Consider the following 18,988-nt stretch of genomic DNA (forward strand, 5'->3'; position numbering starts at 1 on the left):
AGGGTTGATGGGGGGTGGGAGGGAGGAGAGGGTGGGTGATGGGTATTGAGGAGGGCACCTTTTGGGATGAGCACTGGGTGTTGTATGGAAACCAATTTGACAATAAATTTCATATATAAATTAAAAAAAATAAAATAAAATCAGCCCTTTGGGGGTGGAAAAAAAAATGAAAACACTGGTATGGATTGTTATTCATTGTGTTAGTAAGAAAGCACATACAGTGTTATATCACATATTGGCTGTAGTATTTTGATCACTGTCTTCAAAGTAACTGATTTCCTTTATAAATACACGTATTTTACTTGATGCCTTTAAGAACATTATTCTGAGCAGCCATTTCCCAGCACCATCTCGCCGAGGGCCCTTGGAGCGTGCAGGGTTAGGAAGCCAGTTATGGAGAGTCTGCATTTGAGAGCTCAGATGACAGGCCAGGAATGACTTGGATTTTGTCCTCCCGGGACCCAGCCGGGGACATCTTCCTTAGGATGTTAGATGGCATTTCTGCCCAGGGGGACAAAGGACCATGCCTTTGGCCTTCACACATACAGGCTTCTCTCCTTCCGCGTTTAGTAGACTTCTGTAGTCCTCTGTCCAGCTCCGGACCCCTGCTAAACACTGCGGGGTCTCCCCTTGTATGCACAACAGACATCATCATGCCTTTCACCTGAATGCTGTGCCCACTTAAGTAAGTTGCTGGAATCGAATTGTCCCAGGATCTGCGTACGTGGGCCACACACCCAGCCAGTGCTGGGGAGCCAATCTTCCCTGTCTCCTGCTCACTCCCCTGGTCATCCCCAAGGATGCAGGAACATTTCAGAAAGCTGGCCCAAACCAGAGAGAATGCAGGACAAGACCAGCAAAGATACTCAGAGTATCTCTTTCTATTTTTAGCAGAATAAACAGGAAATGCAAACACTAACTTTTCACCACATATCCTTCAATAAATCCCTCCAACACCAGCTTCCCAGCCCTCTTGTTATTTAAGAGATGGGCCTTTTTGCCTCCCAGGCCCCAGCCTAGAACTGGAGGTGGAATCCTGATTGAGTATCCGTGGCTCTTCTGTCCCCAGGGTGAGGGGCCTCAGGGTGGCCTCAGGGTGTCACAGGGGGCTTGAGAAGACTTAATTATACCACAAGATTTTCAGCACAATTAGAATGCTCTGAAGTGTTTACTTGTAAAAGAAACATAAATACTGTGCGCTTCCCCGTATCTGTTCGCTGTTCTTGGTGTCGTGGTGTCCTTCTCAGTGCCTCGAATGAACAAGAGACATATGTTTGATTTATCACAAGTTGCGTGACTGGGGAGGGGGAGGGAGGGAGTTACCAGAAAAAGTAATTACGGGATGTTCTTCAAAGTAAAACATATAGAATCGCTGACAATTTTGTTACATGCACTGGAAGAATCTTAAAGTGTCAGGCTGTGTAAATACTGCTTATAATTGCTTTTCTCAGATACTTCATTAAGTCCCAGAAGTTGTGTTCGGTTTTTAGGTTGGGGGTTCGCTGCTTAGCAGGAAGCACTCAGGGTCTCTGATGTTTTAGGGTGCTACAATTCTCTTTCCTGAGACACTGCCCCGGGTTGGAGGCTGTGTGTGTTGGGGGCAGGGAAAAGCCTAGTTGTGCTGAAGTAACCTTGTCTGTGTCCCTGTGCTTGTAGGAACAGATGTAACACCCTCTGCTGTGGGAGCTTTTTCATGAGACATATTTGCTTCTTTAACTGCCACTGATTCCTGGAAGTTTGCATATTTGGAGAATTTCCTTTTTTTTTTTTTTTTTAATTGAAAGAAAAGGCAAACACTCTCCCGTGGCTCCACCGTGGGAACATTCAGAAAACAAAATGCCTGAAGCCCGCATTCACCCCTGGAGTGGGAGTGGAAGGGGGGAGAGAATGTGCTGATGTAGCTCATTAAAAAGAAAACAAAGCCAGAGCCACCCACCATCCAGAAGAATCCAGGGGCTGGTCCTGGGCAAACTAGCCATCTGTGCAGGCAGTCAGAAACCACGAGGTCATCGGCATCTCCTGGACACAGCTTGGTGCACCTGTGCCCCGGGGCTGCCCCTGCCCCCCAGCTGAGCCTGCGGGAGGGCAGGAAAGTGCCCCAGCCCAGTGAGCACCTTGAACATGGTGGTGACATGGAGGTGGGTTTGACCTTTTCTTGTTTGTTCCCTGGTCACATGTTTTTTTTTTTTTTTACATATTCAAGCCCAGGGTGTGTTTATAATTTGGACTCGTGCTGTTTAAAGTCCTAATATATCATAAATATATCCTGTCATTAAACTCTTTGCAAGACTTTTTGTTTTTATTTTTTTTTTTAATTTATTTTTTGCCTTTTCTTTTTATTTACTTTGAGAGACAGGGAAAGGGAGAATCCCGAGCAGGCTCTGTGCTGACTGTGCGGAGCCCGATGTGGGGTTCAATCTTACGAAACCATGAGATCATGACCTGAACCATAGTCAAGAGTCGGACTGAGCCGCCCAGGCACCCGTGTAAGACTGTTTTTAAAAGTCTTTTCGGGGCGCCTGGGTGGCGCAGTCGGTTAAGCGTCCGACTTCAGCCAGGTCACGATCTCGCGGTCTGTGAGTTCGAGCCCCGTGTCGGGCTCTGGGCTGATGGCTCAGAGCCTGGAGCCTGTTTCCGATTCTGTGTCTCCCTCTCTCTCTGCCCCTCCCCCGTTCATGATCTGTCTCTCTCTGTCCCAAAAATAAATAAACGTTGAAAAAAAAAATTAAAAAAAAAAAGAAAATTGTTACCATTAAAAAAAAAAAGTCTTTTCTGCTTATAACATATTTGTAAAAGAAAATTCAAACAATGTGGAAATAAACAACTCCACCACCCCCAAGGTAACCACCGTTAGCATTTTGGTGACCCCTCCCAGATCACGTGGTATAGGTAAATAAGTTGGACATAGTTTTACATAAATAGGATCATAATAAACATACACTTTTAAATTAGTTTTAACTCACAGACATTGTTTTAAGCTAGTATTGTATTTTTTACTTTTTGTAGATGTATGTAGACACAAACTATCTTTTAATGGAGATATATAAATGTATATATAAATGTTATATCAACGTAACAAAACGTAACCAACCCCTTATTTTATATTTAAAACTTTTCCAAATTTTCATTCTTACAAACTGTGTTATGCGTTTTTACCTATGTGACCATCTGTCTCTTCTGGGAAAATTAGCCAAAATGTCTTGCTAGGTTAAAAAGCATATGTATTTTGGGGCGCCTGGGTGGCGCAGTCGGTTAAGCGTCCGACTTCAGCCAGGTCACGATCTCGCGGTCCGTGAGTTCGAGCCCCGCGTCAGGCTCTGGGCTGATGGCTCAGAGCCTGGAGCCTGTTTCCGATTCTGGGTCTCCCTCTCTCTCTGCCCCTCCCCCGTTCATGCTCTGTCTCTCTCTGTCCCCAAAATAAATAAACGTTGAAAAAAAAAATTAAAAAAAAAAAAAAGCATATGTATTTTGAGCTAAGACACTGCCAGTGGAATTCTTTTTAGGAGGGCATTAGAATGACATTTGAATGGAATCTTCTTAAACACATCTTGGAAGACTGTCCTTGTGTGGCAGGAAGACTCATGAGCCTTGAATTTGCCCTCCTGAATGCTGCAGTGAAGGCCAGTGAGGGTCTCCCTAGAAGTGGGCTGTGGGCTGCTCTCCTGTTAGGACAGCAGCCGGCTTTGGACCCTGCAAGTCTGGGACCTCAGCTGCCACCTTATGGGCCTCTTATCCTGCTCTAAACAGCTGATATCTTACGTCCTGTGTGTAGGGAGCTCCTCTCAGCCTGGCCTTGCTGGGTGCAAGCTGCACACCCCAGGGCTAAAGTTTAGGGTAGAGGCTGTGGTTTTTGCATGGGGACATGGTTCCTGCCGAAGCTTCCACAGAGGCCAGAGTACTGTTTGTCTGGAGGTGACCATCTCACTGTTTCTTTTCTGTCAGGGCAGAGTGGCTGGTCATATGATGAGTAACATGTTTATTTAAGCCAGTTCTCAAAGAGGACGAGGTCAGGGATTCCAGTTTGATGGGAAATAAGGCCAAGCATGGAGGCACAGCGTGGGGCTTTCTTTCAACATTGAAGCCCACAGTCCTGAGCCAAGTGATTGGTTGTGAGGCTGCCTGTGTTAGCAGGATTTCTCTTTGAAACAAATCTTTTTAAACAAAAAGCAGCATACTCCTCAGTTAACGTAACAGGGCTGTGTTTCTGTTTCCAGGGTGGGTTAGGGTTGTGTACCTTCACCTATTTTTAGAAGAAAGGGATTCGTCGGCCCTTTGGATGGCCTGCCTGGTAAGCCCCCCACCCTACAGCCTGCACCTCCTGCGAGTGCCTGACTGTTTAGAAGCTGCTCAGAGCTGGGCGATCAGGTACTTCCCGTGGCAGGTGGAGCCCTGGTGCCCACCTGACCACACAGGCCTGCAGACTGGTCATTCCTTCCTGGATTCTCTAAACCCCACCCCTTCCTCAAGCACTGTGGCAAGCAAATTGGATAACGTTCCTGCCATTTGAGTCTGGTGTCTCCTGGGGGCGTGTGGGGGTATGTAGCAGAGCCCCAGAGATGGGCCTGGCCCCGCAGGGCCGTGCAGATGGAGTTGGGTGATGGAGAGCCATGGGCAGGGTTAGCAGGGTCTCTGTGGGACCTGACGGAAGTGTCGCTACAGGGGTTGGTTCGTGGGAAACCTGCCGCGCTGCCTTCCCTGAAGCTGGCGGTAACTGCGCACTCCTGCGTGTCCTAGACCACATGCTCTGGGAGGCAGGGCCCCACCTGTTCATCTTTGGAAGCGTCTCCCACAGTCAGGACCCAGGTTCAGTCAGGACCTGGTTGTCTGGAGTGGATGCTACTGTTTTTTTCAACATTGCCAAAGGCAGGCAGAATGAGAAATGCCAGCCCCCTTTGGGGTTGAGTTTTCTGGCCCTTGTTGGGGATGGGCAGACACAGGTGTTAGCATGGGGATTTTAGAGGGATGATCTAGCTTCTAGTACCTTCTGAAAGTCAGGTCCTTGCCAGTCCCTTTTGACCCTATTGATGGTACCTGGGGAGGTCAGCCAGCCCTAACTTGGCACCATAAATTATGGAGCCCTCCCCTGGGGATTCACTCATAATGGCTACAGAATTAGCAGCTCTTTGCTAGTTTCCTCGTTCAGCTAAGACGATGTCTCAATAGGCCTCATCCCAGTTTGTGGTTGTGCTTCTGCTCCTCCATTTAGCACCCCGTTACTGAGCACCCACAGGTTGGACAGTCACAGGCTCACCTCACATATGGGCTCCTGCCCTCGAGGGACTGGGGAAGACAGTGACCACCCAGGTGAGTGTGCTGTGGGAGCCAGAACGGAAGGTCCCGGAGGTTTTTCATGAGGAGATGGCACCAGGCTAAGCACAATGGGCAGACTGAAAAGCGTACGTGAGTTCATGGATGGGAGAAGCAACAGGTTGTGGGGCTGAGTCTCGAAGCACCAGGCTGAAGTGAGCCTGGGAAGAGATGGTAAGAGAGGACCAGGGGGCCAGCGAGCACCAAGACGGTCTGTGATTGTTCCCTTGCCTGCCAACAGTGGGTGTGCACTAATGAGCTGGGACTAGAGTAGGAAGCCCCTGGCAGAGGACGCCGTCGGCTAAGAGACCCCACAGGACTGGCAGACAGGAGAAGACATGTAGGGAAAACGCCTAGAGTGATGTACAAGCTCTGTGACCAGTTGCACGTCTCAGATGACCTCAAGTTGAGATGGGTCTTAGCATGCGGCTGATTAAAACATCTTCTGTAGGTAAGGAGTAGTTGATAGGTATTAATCTTAAATTGTGCTCTCTTAAGCATCTTGCATTCGAACCATCTTTGCTGGAAAAGGGCACCAGGATCTGAACACATTGAAATTCTTCCTCTTAGCCACAGGCTAGCCCACTGAGTCTGCACCTAAGTTGTGGTCTTAGTGTAACAAAGCTGGGGGCACTATTTATGTTCCTATTGTTAGTCATGTTGAACCCATCGAATGTCATTCCATCTGGAGGAAAATCTTTTTAGGAAGGAGTGAAGTTACTTAAGAGAGCCTACAGTTACCTTCGACCCTGGAGGGCCCAAGAGGCAAGGACGCCCCTGGGACAGGCTCTACCCGCTCTGTGTAGCCGTGTCTGTTTAAAAGGTTTTCTTGTTCCAGAGGGCAGGTGTGGGAGGCCAGGAGCCGGTGGAAGTCCAGGTGGACTCTCAAAAGCCCACGCTCCAACTGAATCTGGCCTCAGCAGAATTCACAGGGAACAGAAGGGAGTCATCCCGCATGGGCAGCTGGACAGGAAAGGGGATGGTCTGTTTTAGAAAAATGGTTTCCAAAGCCCTGTGTGAAATTACTGTGGTGCCCTTCCATCCCAGGCCTTGGACTCACAGCTCTGGAGATGTTTGCCTATTCATTTGTTCCTTTTTTACTTTTCTTTCTCCATCACTTCCCAGACTTCCAGCACCGTTATGCCAGCCTCACCCCCTTCTCTGTGTCTGTGTGACTCCACTGGGTGGCCGTGCTGGAGAGAACACAGATGATTTACCTGCACTAGCTTGGAGTCCAGAGATACAAAAATTTCCACTGTGAACTTTTCTCTCCCAGAAGCGTAAGCAAGATTTGGATTTCCTCCTGCACAGTGGTCTGTCTTCCTGTTTTTGCCGGTATCTCTATTTTCCACCCTGTCCTGTGGGAAAATGATTCAGCACGGAGGCCACCGGCCACAGCACATCCCCTGGCACCCCAGGTCTTCTCCCGAGCCGTTGCATAGCAGCCAACACATGCAGACAGAACTGGGACGAGGCTGACAGCTGGACTGGGGAACGCAGGCAGGATGTGGCCCCTGGCCCGCCAGCCCCACCCCTGCCCACCACCAGGCTGGGAGACCGTGCAGGGGAGCGTCACTACAGTGTGTATTAACCACTGATAGTGGAAAAACCTCCGTAACATAAAACTTACCATTTTAACAATTTTAAGTGTACAGTTCGGTAGGGTCAGGTGCGTTCCCACTGGTGCACGGTCGCCAGCCGTCTCCTGAACTTACATCCTCCACATTGAAACTGTACCCATTAAACCTGACATGTTGGGTGAGTTCAGGTCAAGCTCCGGTCGATACTTTCCCAGAACATATCCATGTACATCTGATGTACGTCTGTCATCTTGTTAAAAATTTCAAATCAGAGGGTAAGGAATTATACTTTTTCCAAAAGCACATTGTCACTTGCTGATGGGAGTCACCACATCCCTGCAGAGAACCAGGCCTTCCCTGGGGGCTGCGTCTGTGGCCCAACCCTTCTCCCTCTGGCTGCTGGTGACCGCACCGGGACCCAGGGCTGGCAGGGACGGCCGTGCATGTTGTAAGTCTCAAGTTAAATTACCCCAGGAGGAAGCGCCTTCCAGACACTCTGGACATAGCAGGGCATGAGCCATGACTCAGAACAGTCTGTCACCCATCCCTGTCTTCCGCTTGCTGGGGACCCTCTGACCTGTGGGGAGTCCAGGTTGGGAAGTCATCCCGCGATGGCAGCCTCTGTGCTGCCTTTATGTGCTGGGACAGGAGACCGCTGATGGCCTGGGGCTTCTCTGTCAGTCCAGCAACAAAGAGCTGCAGATGTGCTTTCTCCTGGACATCTCTCATTCCATGTCCCAGACACTGGGGGGGGGGGGGGGGGTACATCGTGACAGCCCAGCTACACAGCTCCCTCCCTCCCTGTGGCTGATAAGCCTGGAGGCTCCACTGACAGACCTAAGAGCAGGAAGATGGTGAGGTTTGGAGTGGTGCCGCTGCTTTTCCAGACCCAAGTGCTGCTGCTCTAACCATCCTGCCTCCGCCCTGCCTTCCCCGGCATCACCAGACCGCCTGTGGCACCCCCTCCCTGGGTGTCTCTGGACTGTGTGCAGGGCCCCCAGGTGTCGCCGGGCCGCGTGCGGGGCCCCCTCCCCGGGTGTCGCTGGACCTCGTGCGGGGCCCCCGGGCGTCGCCAGACCGCAGGCGGGGCCGCCGGGTGTCGCCGGAACGCATGCAGGCCCCTGGGTGTTGCCAGACCGCGTGCGGCCCCCCCCCCCCCCCCCGCGTCGCTGGACCGCGTGCAGGGCCCCCAGCACAGCCTACCCTTCAGTGCATCCCAACAGCCGGCCCTCAGAGCAGTCTCCCCTCAGCCTTGGCCCGCCCTGGGCTGCAGTTGGGGTGGACATTTGGTTGAGGCCTCTCGGGGGGAGGGGGTTCCTGCCCATCCCCATGTGACTTCAGTGGAGAGGTCGGCCTCTGTGACCCCAAGAGAATAATTATCGATGCCGCTTATCTGCAGGAGCACGTGCCCTGCCACAGGACACTTTGTGTGTCGGTGTCTCCTGTAGAGTGCCCTCTCACCTTTGACCTGAGCACCACCCAGCGTTTTCCAGCTTCCCTCGGTGGTTGCACAGAGGTTCTTTGTGTGGTTAACACGGAGAATATAAAGCACACATTTTCGATGTTCAGGATCACCAGTGGGCGGAGTCAGAGGATTTGGGGTCTGGGAGACAGGTTGTCTGGGTGAAGAGGGGAACCCCCACGTGGGGGAAGTGTAACCTGGACTATGTCTCTAAGGAACGAGTCTTCGGGGCGCCGCCACCCCCCCCCCCGCCATTGCCCAGTGCGCAGGCACGAAGGGTAGCAAACGCTAACAGAGCCTCCTGCTCCGTCGGGATCACAGGAATTTGAGGTTGCTGTAACGCTAAGGGGTTGTGTAGTCCAGCCCCATGACCTACAGGTGAGGACACGGGCCCTGCACGTGGTGCTGCAGATCTAAGGGGCTGCCGATTCCACAGGAGGCGTTGCTGGGGTCCCTGCTGACTGCCAGGCGCCTCTGAAGTTAAATCTGCCCTAAACCCTCACTGCTTTTCAGTCTTCATGCCCGGTGCTGCAGACCCAGATAATGCTCCCGTGCCCCCCTGCTGCCAGGGTTGTTCTCCAGATGCTTTGCCTGGCCTGGCCAGTGACTGCTGAGCATTCCTAGGACGGGTGTGGGTGGGGCGGAGGGGGGTGACAGGCTGCACACATGGTGTGTGTTTCACAGGCGTTTCTGAGTCTGTGTTACAGACAGGCACTCGTGAGCCCTATTTTCTGCACGTGGGCAGTGATTTTCTTGTGTGGGCTGCAGGGGCCAGTGAGGGTCCAGGGGCTGTGCGGTCGTCACGGACGAATCAGGGCACCCTCGCCCACAGACCCCACAGCACCCTTCCCCCTGCCCACCACTCCCCCAGCCCATAATGTGGGGCTGGGCTGTCTCTTTCACAAAGGAGAACCTGAGCCCCACAGAGCTGCCAGGGTCCAACCTGTGCCTGGATCTGCCTGTCCAAAGCCTGTGCTCTTGTGTCTCCTCCCACGGCTGTAGTTGCGAAGAAAGCAAGCCCTGGGCACATGTACTGCCCGGCACATGGGTTAGAGTCTCCGTTTGCCTGAGGGGGAACGTCAGGAAATGGCCTAGGATGGCAAATTCCTTGGACGACAGCATCTGGAGGGTGAGCCAGCGTGCATTGTGGCTCTCTGTCTGCCCACCAGGCGTGACCCCAGCCAGGACTTTCCTGGCCCAGATGGTTGTTGCTGCACTGGGCAGCTTCTTAGAAATGCCAGGAAGATGACGCGTTCCAGGGGTTTCAAGACATATTAAGTGGACAACACAGAGTTCAAAACTGCGTGTGCTACATTGCCCTCCATAATGGAAGGCGACGGTAAGAATCTCTGTTCATATTTGCTTACATTTGCATAAATAGACTGCAGATAAATAAGCTAAATAAACTGCAAAAATCACAATGTTGGGTGGGGGTGGAGAGTGGCTCTGGGTTTGGGGGTTCTGTTTGGGTGATGAAATGTTCCGGAATCAGTAACATGGCTCTGTGAAGCACCAGAAACTTGATTTGCACACGTTCAGCAGTGAACCCTGGTAGATAAATCACATACCGTGTGATGTCTCGGTCCAGCTGCTTAAAACATCTTCCTGAAGCAGCACCGCGTTTGGCTCGGAGCCTCCATCCAGTTATTTGACACTAGCTGAATTCTTGGCGTTTCGCCCCTTCGCTCCAGAAGGAGATGGAGGGGGGAGGGGCTCCCGTGAACCCTCGTGGCCCCAGGAAGGACTGGGGGCAGGGGCTGCACCCTGAGCATGGTGAGGAGGCGCCTCGCGTGTGCTGCTACAGCTCTCGCTGGTGTCCGTGCGCAGGAGATGTTAGTGCAGGAGCAGAAGACGGCAGAAGTTGGCGGTCTCCTTGGTGGGCTCAGAGGAACAGAGCCGTTGGTCCAGTGGCCCTCCCCTTAGGACGGGCTGCTCCTGCGGGACTGGGCCTTGGTGGAGTCAGGAACGGCCTCTCTGGGGCTTCTGCCATCCCCTCGGAGAGGAAGGAGGGTGGTCGGTCGGTCCAGCGCGCCAGCCAGGCCTGGGCTGTTAACGCCGGCATGAGAACCACTGAAGGAGGTCCACTCTAAGTACAGGCTTTCCTGCCAGCGGTTATTTTCGGCTGCTTCGATTACAGTTGTCCTCTCCCGTAACTGCCATGATGTCCCATAAACACAGGCTGAAGCACAACGTGGCTGCAGGGCCAGGGCTGGGTGGGCAGACACGTGGATGGTCCCGCTCCTCCTGGAGGTGACAGCGACCCTGTGAGGCTTCAAGTAGAGACTCAGAGATTGAGCCAGTGAGTGGCAGCCATGGCCTCTGACTCGGTGGATGCTGTCACCGATGCACCCTCTGTGGGCACCTGAAACTGCTCTGTGAGCCGGGGACACGCAGCTGCAGCCGATCACCCAGCCCAGGCTCTCCGGGCCCCACCAGGCTCGACCGTAGGTTAGGCAAGCTGGCTTTCCCGAAATACCCAGTGTCCGTTGTGCCCTGGCAACTGCAGCGCAGAGCAACTGGCATGGATGCCGTCCTGCTTCTGAGACAGGCTCCCGAGAAGCTACGGGAAGTCAGTCGACGATTTTGTTGGGAATTGGGAGGGGTTCTCGTTTCTGCTTTCCCGTCTCCTTTCTCCTACGCCACAAACAAGGCTTCAGTGTCCGGTGTGGAAGACAGAGGGCGCTTCTCCTTGGGAAGGGGAGGGGAGGGGACAGGACCCGAGTCTCTTTGGCCAGCAGCAAGGTTGGGTGGGCCTGCTGAGGCGAGACCTGCTCCTGGTTGTTATTCACCACTGGGGATGCCAAGTGCAGACCGCGGGCCAGGACAGGCCAGTGTTCTTTGTCCCTGGTTGGAACGGAGGGTGCACAAACCATCGCTTCTGGGTCTCAGGAGGTGGCCCCAGAGGCCTGGGGGACACCAGCTCCATGTCCTGGTGCCCCCTCACTGTGCCGGTAATAGCTGGGCCCCTGGAGCCATGGGAGCACTCGTGCCCACTTCCCAGTGGTTCCTCAGTCCAGTTCGGGGACACAGGACGAAGCGGCGTCTGACTGCTTTACAGCAAAGACTTGGGAGGAGCAGGAACCCTCTAGAGTGCAAAGGGTTGACTGAGTCCACTTCTGGCTTGTGAAGTCTATTGTCTGAGATCAGCTCTGTGTTTCTGTTAGTCTCGCTCCCTTGGAAACACCCCTGTCCTCCACTTCCTGGGTTAGCCTTCGCCCTTCAAGGGGACCACAAGGAGAGTGAGCCCCAGCTTCTCAGCTCACCGGCCACGCCGCCCTGGGCAGTCCCCTTCATCTCTCTTGTAACCCAGCGTCCTTCCTGTCAGACTCAGAAATGTTCCTGGCATATCAGCTCCAGCTGCTGCCACCCTCCTTCCCCTTCCTGTGGCCCCTGGAGCAGGTGCGTGGAGCTGTGGGTGCAGGAGGTGGGGCACAGGTACCCCAGGACCTCCCTGAGAATGAGCTGCACCCCTCATCAAAGCTGGTCTTTGGGCCCCCCGTGTGCATGGTCCTCACACTGCCCATCACATGTGTTCTGTCTGCAGGACGACGTTCCTTCCACTCCGGAGCGAAACTTAAGAACCAGGCTTCACTGTTCTTAAGTTTCGCTCTGGAGTGGAAGGAACGTCGTCCTGCAGACAGAACGGTTCCATATTGAGCTCTCAGTGGGAGACACCTGCTGTGCAGAGCTGTGGGGACTGCCCTACGTCCATGGGGGATACCATGAGAACTCTTTTTTTATTATTATTTAAATTCAAGTTAGTTAACATACAGTGCAATATTGGTTTCAGGAGTAGAATTTAGTGATTAATCACTTGCATACAGCACCCAGTGCTCATCACAAGTACCCTCCTTAATACCCGTCCCCTATCTAGCCCATCCCCCACCCACCTCCCTCCATCAACCCTCAGTTTGTTCTCTGTCATTAGCAGTCTCTTGTAATTTGTTTCTCTCTCCTCTTGTTTCCTCCCTTCCCATATGTTCATCTCTTTTCTTTCTTAAATTCCACACATGAGTGAAATCATATGGTATTGGTCTTTCTCTGATTGACTTATTTCACATAGTATAATACACTCTAACTCCATCCATGCCATTGCAAATAGCAAGATTTCATTCTTTTTTATGGCTGAGTAGTATTCCAGTGCGTGTGTGTGTGTGTGTGTGTGTGTGTGTGTGTGTGTGTGTGTAAACACCACATCTTCATTATCCGTTCATCAGTCAATGGACATTTGGGCTCTCTCCGTAGTTTGGCTATTGTTGATAATGCTGCTATACACATTGGGGTGCATATATCCCTTTAAGTCTGTATTTTTGTATCCTTTGGGTAAATACCTATAGTGCAATTGCAGGATCATAGGGTAGTCCTATTTTTAGTTTCTTGAGGAACCTCCATGCTGTTCTCCAGAGGGGCTGCCCCAGTTTGCATTCCTACCAACAGTGAAGAAGTTTCCCCTTTCTCCTCATCCCCACCAACATCTGTTGTTCCTTGTGTTGTTCATTTTAGCCATTCTGACAGGTGTGAGGTGGTATCTCAATGTGGTTTTGATTTGTATTTCCCAGATGATGAGTGATGTTGAGCATCTTTTCATGTGCCTGTTAGCCATCTGGATGTCTTCTTTGGAAAAAAAGTCTATTTGTGTCTTCTGCCCATTTCTTAAATGGGTTACTTGCTTTTTGGGTGTTGGGTATAATAAGTTTTTATAGCTTTTGGATACTAACCCTTTGTCAGATATGTCATTTGCAAATATCTTCTCCCATTGCTAGGCTGCCTTTTAGTTGCGTTAATGTCTCCTTCATGGAGATAAAAGGCTCCTGTGCAGAAGTTTTTTATCTTGATGAGGTCCCAGTAGTTCATTTTTGTTTTGGTTTCTCCTGCCTCTGTCGATGTGTGTAGTAAGAAGTTGCTCAGGCTGAGGTCAAACAGGTTTTTGTCTGTGTTCTCCTCTAGGATTTTGATGGTTTCCTGTCCCACTTTTAAGACAAAATTCATCCATTTTGAATTTATTTTTGTGTATGGTGTAAGAAAGTGGTCCAGTGTCATTCTTCTGCACGTCACTGTCCGGTCTTCCCAACACCATTTATTGAAGAGACTTTTTTCCATTGAATATTCTTTCTTGCTTTGTCAAAAATTAGTTGACCATCCAGTTGTGGGTCCATTTCTGGGTTTTCTATTCTGTTCCATTGATCTATGTGTCTGTTTTTGTGCAGGTGCCATACTGTCTTGATGACTACAGCTTGTAATATAGCTTGAAATCCGGAATCATGATGCCTCCAGTGTTGTTTTTCTTTTGAAGATTGCTCTGGCTATTCAAGGTTTTTTGTGGTTCTATACAAAATGTAAGATTGTTCTAGCTCTGCAAAAAATGCTGGTGCTATTTTGATAGGGATTGCATTAAACGTGTGTATTGCTTTGGGTAGTATTGGATGTATAGAATTTATAGTATTGAAGTATAGAATGCTTTCCCATGTCTTTGTGTCTTCTTCAATTTCTTGTATAAGTGTTGTATAGTTTTCAGAGTATAGATCTTTTACCTCTTTAGTTAGGCTTATTTATTCCTAGGTATCTTACTGGTTTTGGTGCAACCGCAAATAGGATTGATTCCTTAATATCTTTTTCTGCTGCTTCGTTATTAGTGTATAGAAATGCAAGATTTTTGCAGGTTGATTGTATATCCTGCAACTTTGCTGAATTCATGTATTAGGTCTAGCAATTTTTTGGTGGTGTCTTTCAGGTTTTCTACATAGAGCATCATGTCACCTGCAAATGGTGAAAGATTGACTTCTTCCTAGCCAGTTTGGATGCCTTTTACTTCTTTTTGTTGTCTGATTGCTAAAGCTAAGCCTTCCAGTACTGTGTTAAATAGTAATGGTAAGAATGGACATCCTTGTCTTATTCCTGACCATAAGGGAAAGGCTCTTAGTTTTTCCCCATCGAGGATGATACTAGCTGTTGATCTTTCAGATATGACCTTTATGACGTTGAGGTATGTCCCATCTATCCCTGCTTTGTTGACGGTTTTTATCAAGAAAGGATGCTGTATTTTGCCAAATGCTTTTTCTGCATCTATTGACAGGATCAGATGGGTCTTATCCTTTCTTGTATTAAGGTGGTGTATCACATTGATTGATTTGTGAATAGTGAACCAGCCCTGCAGCCCAGGAATAAATCCCACTGAATCATGGAGAATTATTATTTTAATGTGCTCTTCAATTCGATTTGCTCCAATCTCGTTGAGAAATTTTGCGTCCACGTCCAGGGGTATTGGCCTATAGTTCTCCTTTTGAGTGGGGTATTTGTCTGGTTTTGGAATCACTTTAATGCTGGCCTCATAGAATGAGTTTGGAAGTTTTCCTTCCATTTCTTTTTTTGGGACAGTTGGAGAAGAATAGGTATTAACTCTTCTTTAAATGTTTGGTAGAATTCCCCTGGGAAGCCATCTGGCCCAGGACTCCCGTTTTTTGGGAGACTTTTGATAACTGATTCCATTTCTTTGCTGCTTACGGGCCTGTTCAAATTTTCTATTTCTTCCTGTTTCAATTCTGGTAGTTTATATGTTTCTAGGAATTTGTCCATTTCTTCCTGATTGCCAAATTTGTTGACACATAATTTTACATAGTATATTCTTGTAATTGTATTTCTGTGGTTATAATCTCTCTTCTTTCATTCATGATTTTATCTATTTGAGTCCTTTCTCTTTTCTTTTTGATAAGTCTGGCCAGGCGTTTATTAATTTTGTTAATTCTTTCAAAGAACCAGCTCGCAGTTTCATTGATCTGTTCTACTGGGTTTTGTTTGTTTGTGTGTTTTGTTTCTATATCATTTTTTTCTGCTCTAATCTTTATTATTTTCCTTCTTCTGCTGGCTTTAGGCATTATTTGCTGCTCCTTTTCTAGCTCCTTTAGGTTTAGAGCACAACTCCTAATTGGATTCCTGCTCAATTTCGTACGTTGGTTCTAAGACCAGAAAAGATGAGAAGACATTGACCATGAGGTAGATTTTAGGGACTGGGGGTCAAATGCTTGTTAGCGCTCAATTACAGATGAGACTGAGCAGCTACCTGGGGTTAGAGGGTGAGTGTGCATGAGTGTGTGTGTCCTACTATAACCCAGAGTCTTTGGTTATGTGCCTGGAGTGATTTTGCTTCGGGATGGCATGACGTTCAGGTAACTTTGGCTCCAAATTTAGGGAGATAGGAAAGACAAAGTTAATTTACTTTCATTAATGTTAGTTTTTAATCCCTTCTTCCTAATGTGTTAAAAGTCAAAACACCTTCTGAGGACATAATTGGCCATTCAAAATGGATTTGTAAGTAGATACCCAGTGGCTTAGGCACCTGTGTGCACCAGGGAATTCATTGCTCATACCAGCCAAATGAATCAGCACTCACTAGACTTTTACTAGTTGAGGTAAATTACTGGCAAATATCCAGGCTGCCCACCTAAAGTGTACAGGACCTTCCAGATCATCATAGACTACGATTTTCTTTTCTTTCATTTAAAAAAAATTTTTTTTCATGTTTGTTTATTTCTGAGAGAGAGAGAGAGAGCACGCGCAAGCAGGGGAGGAGCAGAGAGAGGAGGAGATACAGAATCTGAAGCAGGCTCCAGGCTCGGAGCTGTCAGCACAGAGCCTGACGTGGGGCTTGAACTCACGAACCGTGAGATCATGACCTGAGCCAAAGTCGGACGCTCAACCAACTGAGCCCCCCAGGGGCCCCTACGATTTTCTAATAGTACTCCAGAGAGAACAGTTTCCTTGAATCCAGAGCAGGACCTGGGAGGATAAGAGGGCCTGATGTAGATGCGTGCTCAGCCCTGTGTTGGATCCTGAGTGTCGGCAGGGCACTGGGAGGCACCGCATCCAAGCACAGATGATGAGGGGAAGCCCCAGGAAACAAGCCCAGACACCTGCTCCAGGTTTATCTCCGGGCTTGGCCTCTCTCGTCACCGTGCTGGAGATGGCTTGTCTGCTGAGGTCTTGGTTGTGCCTTTGCCAACTCAGAGGTCTGGACGGGGGTCTTCCCCACCCAGGGGAGCGAGGCCCCCTGTCCACAGGTCGCAGGGAGGGAGGGTCTCGTCAGCCGAGTGAGGAAGGCGCAGGCTCTCAGGGCTGCCCGAGGTGGTGGCCGTCACTAAAGTGGTGGCTTGAGGGTGAAGGAGGCGCTTTCCTCGTTCCAGACTGGTGTCATCTGTCACCGTGGCACCTGAATCTCTGCCTCCATCCTGCCTCTCAGTTGCTTATCTGGTAAAGGTGCCATTACAGCTAATGAAACAATGCCGGTGAAGTGCTGAGGCTCCTTGGTTCGTGTGAAGCATCACCGAAGCCACGCGAACACGGGCTTCGTTTCACCACTCTCCTCCCTTCCACGGACTGAAACCAACGGCAGATGTTTGTCACCACCCTGGGAATGCTGCTGCCTCTTCTGCAAAGCCCGAGGCTTCTCTGCTGTCGCCTCCGAGACCTTCCCAGAAGCTGGGATAGAACTGTCTGGAATGGCCAAAAGTTCCAAGTTTGGACAAAGTAGGAGGAAAAGAGCCTTCCGCACAGTGGATGGCCGCTGTGGTCAGAAATGCACTACAAACCAGCACGGCTGTGATCACAGCACCTCAGAGGAGTGGGGGTGGGTGGGGGAGGTCTGCAGTCGGCCAGGGCTTCCCAGGTGTGGCAGCCCCTGTCCCCCGCCATGAGACCCGCAGCCTGGGGACAGGCGTGGAAACGGAGATGCGAACACATCCAAGAAAGCGAGGCAGGCACTGGGTCGTGTGGTTTAATTCCCTGGCAGTGATTTTAGTCCACTTGGGAAGGAGAATAGATTAAAAGTCAGGAGACAGTTAGGATCTCTCACAACTCTTTTCCTTAGGAGGCGTTCTGAGACTGCAGCACCAGGGAAGCGTGTGCTGGTGGCCGGTGAGACCGAGTGCTTCTTGTTTCCTCCAGAGCTGGAAGGAACCATTTTATTTTGTAATGAAGTTTTTTGAACAAAGACTTTATTGAGATATAATTTATATATCGCATAATTCACCCATTTCAAATGTGCAGTTCAGTGGTTTTTAGGGTGTTCACAAAATTGTGCCACCATGAACAAAATCAGCTTTAGAGTCTTTTCGTCACCCCAAAAAGAAAGTCTGCACCCGTTAAGTTCTTTCTCCCCCAGCCACTGGGCTGGTCTCCATCTCTGTGGATCTGCCTGTCCTGGACATTTCACATAAGTGAACTCGTGCAGTAGTAGGTGGTGGTCCGTGACTGGTGTCTTTCCCTCCACACCGTGTTCCCCAAGGGTAACCGTGAATGACACTCCATCGTGTGGATGGGCCACGGTCCGTTCCATTCCTTCACTGATGGACACTTGAGTTGTTTCCCCTTTTGGCTGCTGTGAACATTTGTGTACAAGTCTCTGCACGCGGGGTTCCATTCAGTCTGGGGGTTCCTCGAAAGCGTGAACAGGGAGTCACCACGTGACCCAGCAGCTCGCCTTGGGGGTGTCTCCCCCCTGGGCACCTCCCACGTCCTTTTCTCAGCGAAGTGCCCTGACTAGAACCTCCAGGGCAGCATCCTGTCCAGGAGCGGCCGTCCTCGCCCTGCTCCTGACCTTCCTGATGGAGGCTTCACCTTTCACCATCCCCGTGACTACTGCCGTGGGCTCTTCGTGAATGCCTTCTATTGGGTGGAAGGTCTAATGTTTCTTTCTTACATCAGGGGTCAAATGCATCTGGGGAGGGTTCTTAATTTCATCTTGTTTGAGAAATAAAACGGACCAAGGAAAACAGAGCTACTGAGCACTAACATATTCACACACACACACACACACACAAAATCTATAAAATCAGGGTTTGAAGCTCTTTCTGTAGCGTCAACCTTCACTGAACACGCATCCCTGGAGTTAGAGTTTAGGTCTGTGTCTGTACAAGTGGCTTCTTTAACTGCTCGGCGCAGACGAGGATGTGTGAGTGGATCTCCTGACTTGGAGAATTTTAACTTCATGCCACAGCCTTTTGTACAGGATACCCTTTTCTCCCCACCCCACTTTTTCTTTTTTTTTTTTTTCCTTCTTTCTTAAAAGAAGTGTAAGAAGTCATTGAGGTTGGTTTTGATATGGAAAGATCGTGCTGACTGGTTTACTAAATTCAGCTTTTGTGGCCTGAGGGCTGGTGGGGAGCTAAAGCCAAAGGAATGTCTGTAGAAGGAAGGAGGTTTTTCCCCCGTTATTCATAGCACAGGGGTGGAAACAAAGGATGAAACCATTCAAGGCCACACTGGAGGCCCTGCGGGAGCCAGGAGCCAGGCCTGCGGCGGCGCATGCCCTCGGGGACCAGTGAGAATTGTCTCAAGGGTGCTGGCAGTCTGTCGGTTGGTTGTTTTAGTTTTTACAAGAACCAATGGGGAGACCAGCATATTTCCCCCCTCTGCTCTTTGTGTCTTTGCCCAGTGCTCAGTCATGGCTGGTTTCACGGAAGCTCCTCAGGTCTGGAGGTGCTCATTTCTTCGATGCCTCCTTCCGACAGTGAACTTGCGGGAGGATGCGGGCATGTGGGCCGGTCTCCAGGGAGGACCTCTGAGCCTCCCCTCTGCGCTGATGGCCGCTGGCTGGCCCCCAGGCTCGGGGGATCTCTGACCCATGGCTGGCGTGCTGCTCCAGCTT

The 18,988-nt window shown here is 50.2% G+C and overlaps 2 protein-coding genes across 2 annotated transcripts in view; both read left to right on the forward strand.

Moving 5' to 3' along the window:
- Window positions 1-18,988, forward strand: part of PARD6G (par-6 family cell polarity regulator gamma) — an 82,879-nt gene that overhangs the window by 25,324 nt on the left and 38,567 nt on the right. The gene's annotated exons all lie outside the window — the stretch shown is intronic.
- LOC121032741 (uncharacterized) lies at window positions 8,122-11,912 on the forward strand. Its single transcript, XM_040478503.1, has 2 exons — window positions 8,122-9,329; window positions 10,750-11,912. The coding sequence occupies exons 1-2, from the start codon at window positions 9,016-9,018 to the stop codon at window positions 11,474-11,476; spliced, it is 1,041 nt and encodes a 346-aa protein (XP_040334437.1). The 5' UTR covers window positions 8,122-9,015; the 3' UTR covers window positions 11,477-11,912.

The sequence above is a fragment of the Herpailurus yagouaroundi genome, unplaced genomic scaffold, assembly GCF_014898765.1.
Source record: "Herpailurus yagouaroundi ecotype Mexico unplaced genomic scaffold, PumYag 142, whole genome shotgun sequence".
In the NCBI taxonomy this organism is placed as follows: domain Eukaryota; kingdom Metazoa; phylum Chordata; class Mammalia; order Carnivora; family Felidae; genus Herpailurus; species Herpailurus yagouaroundi.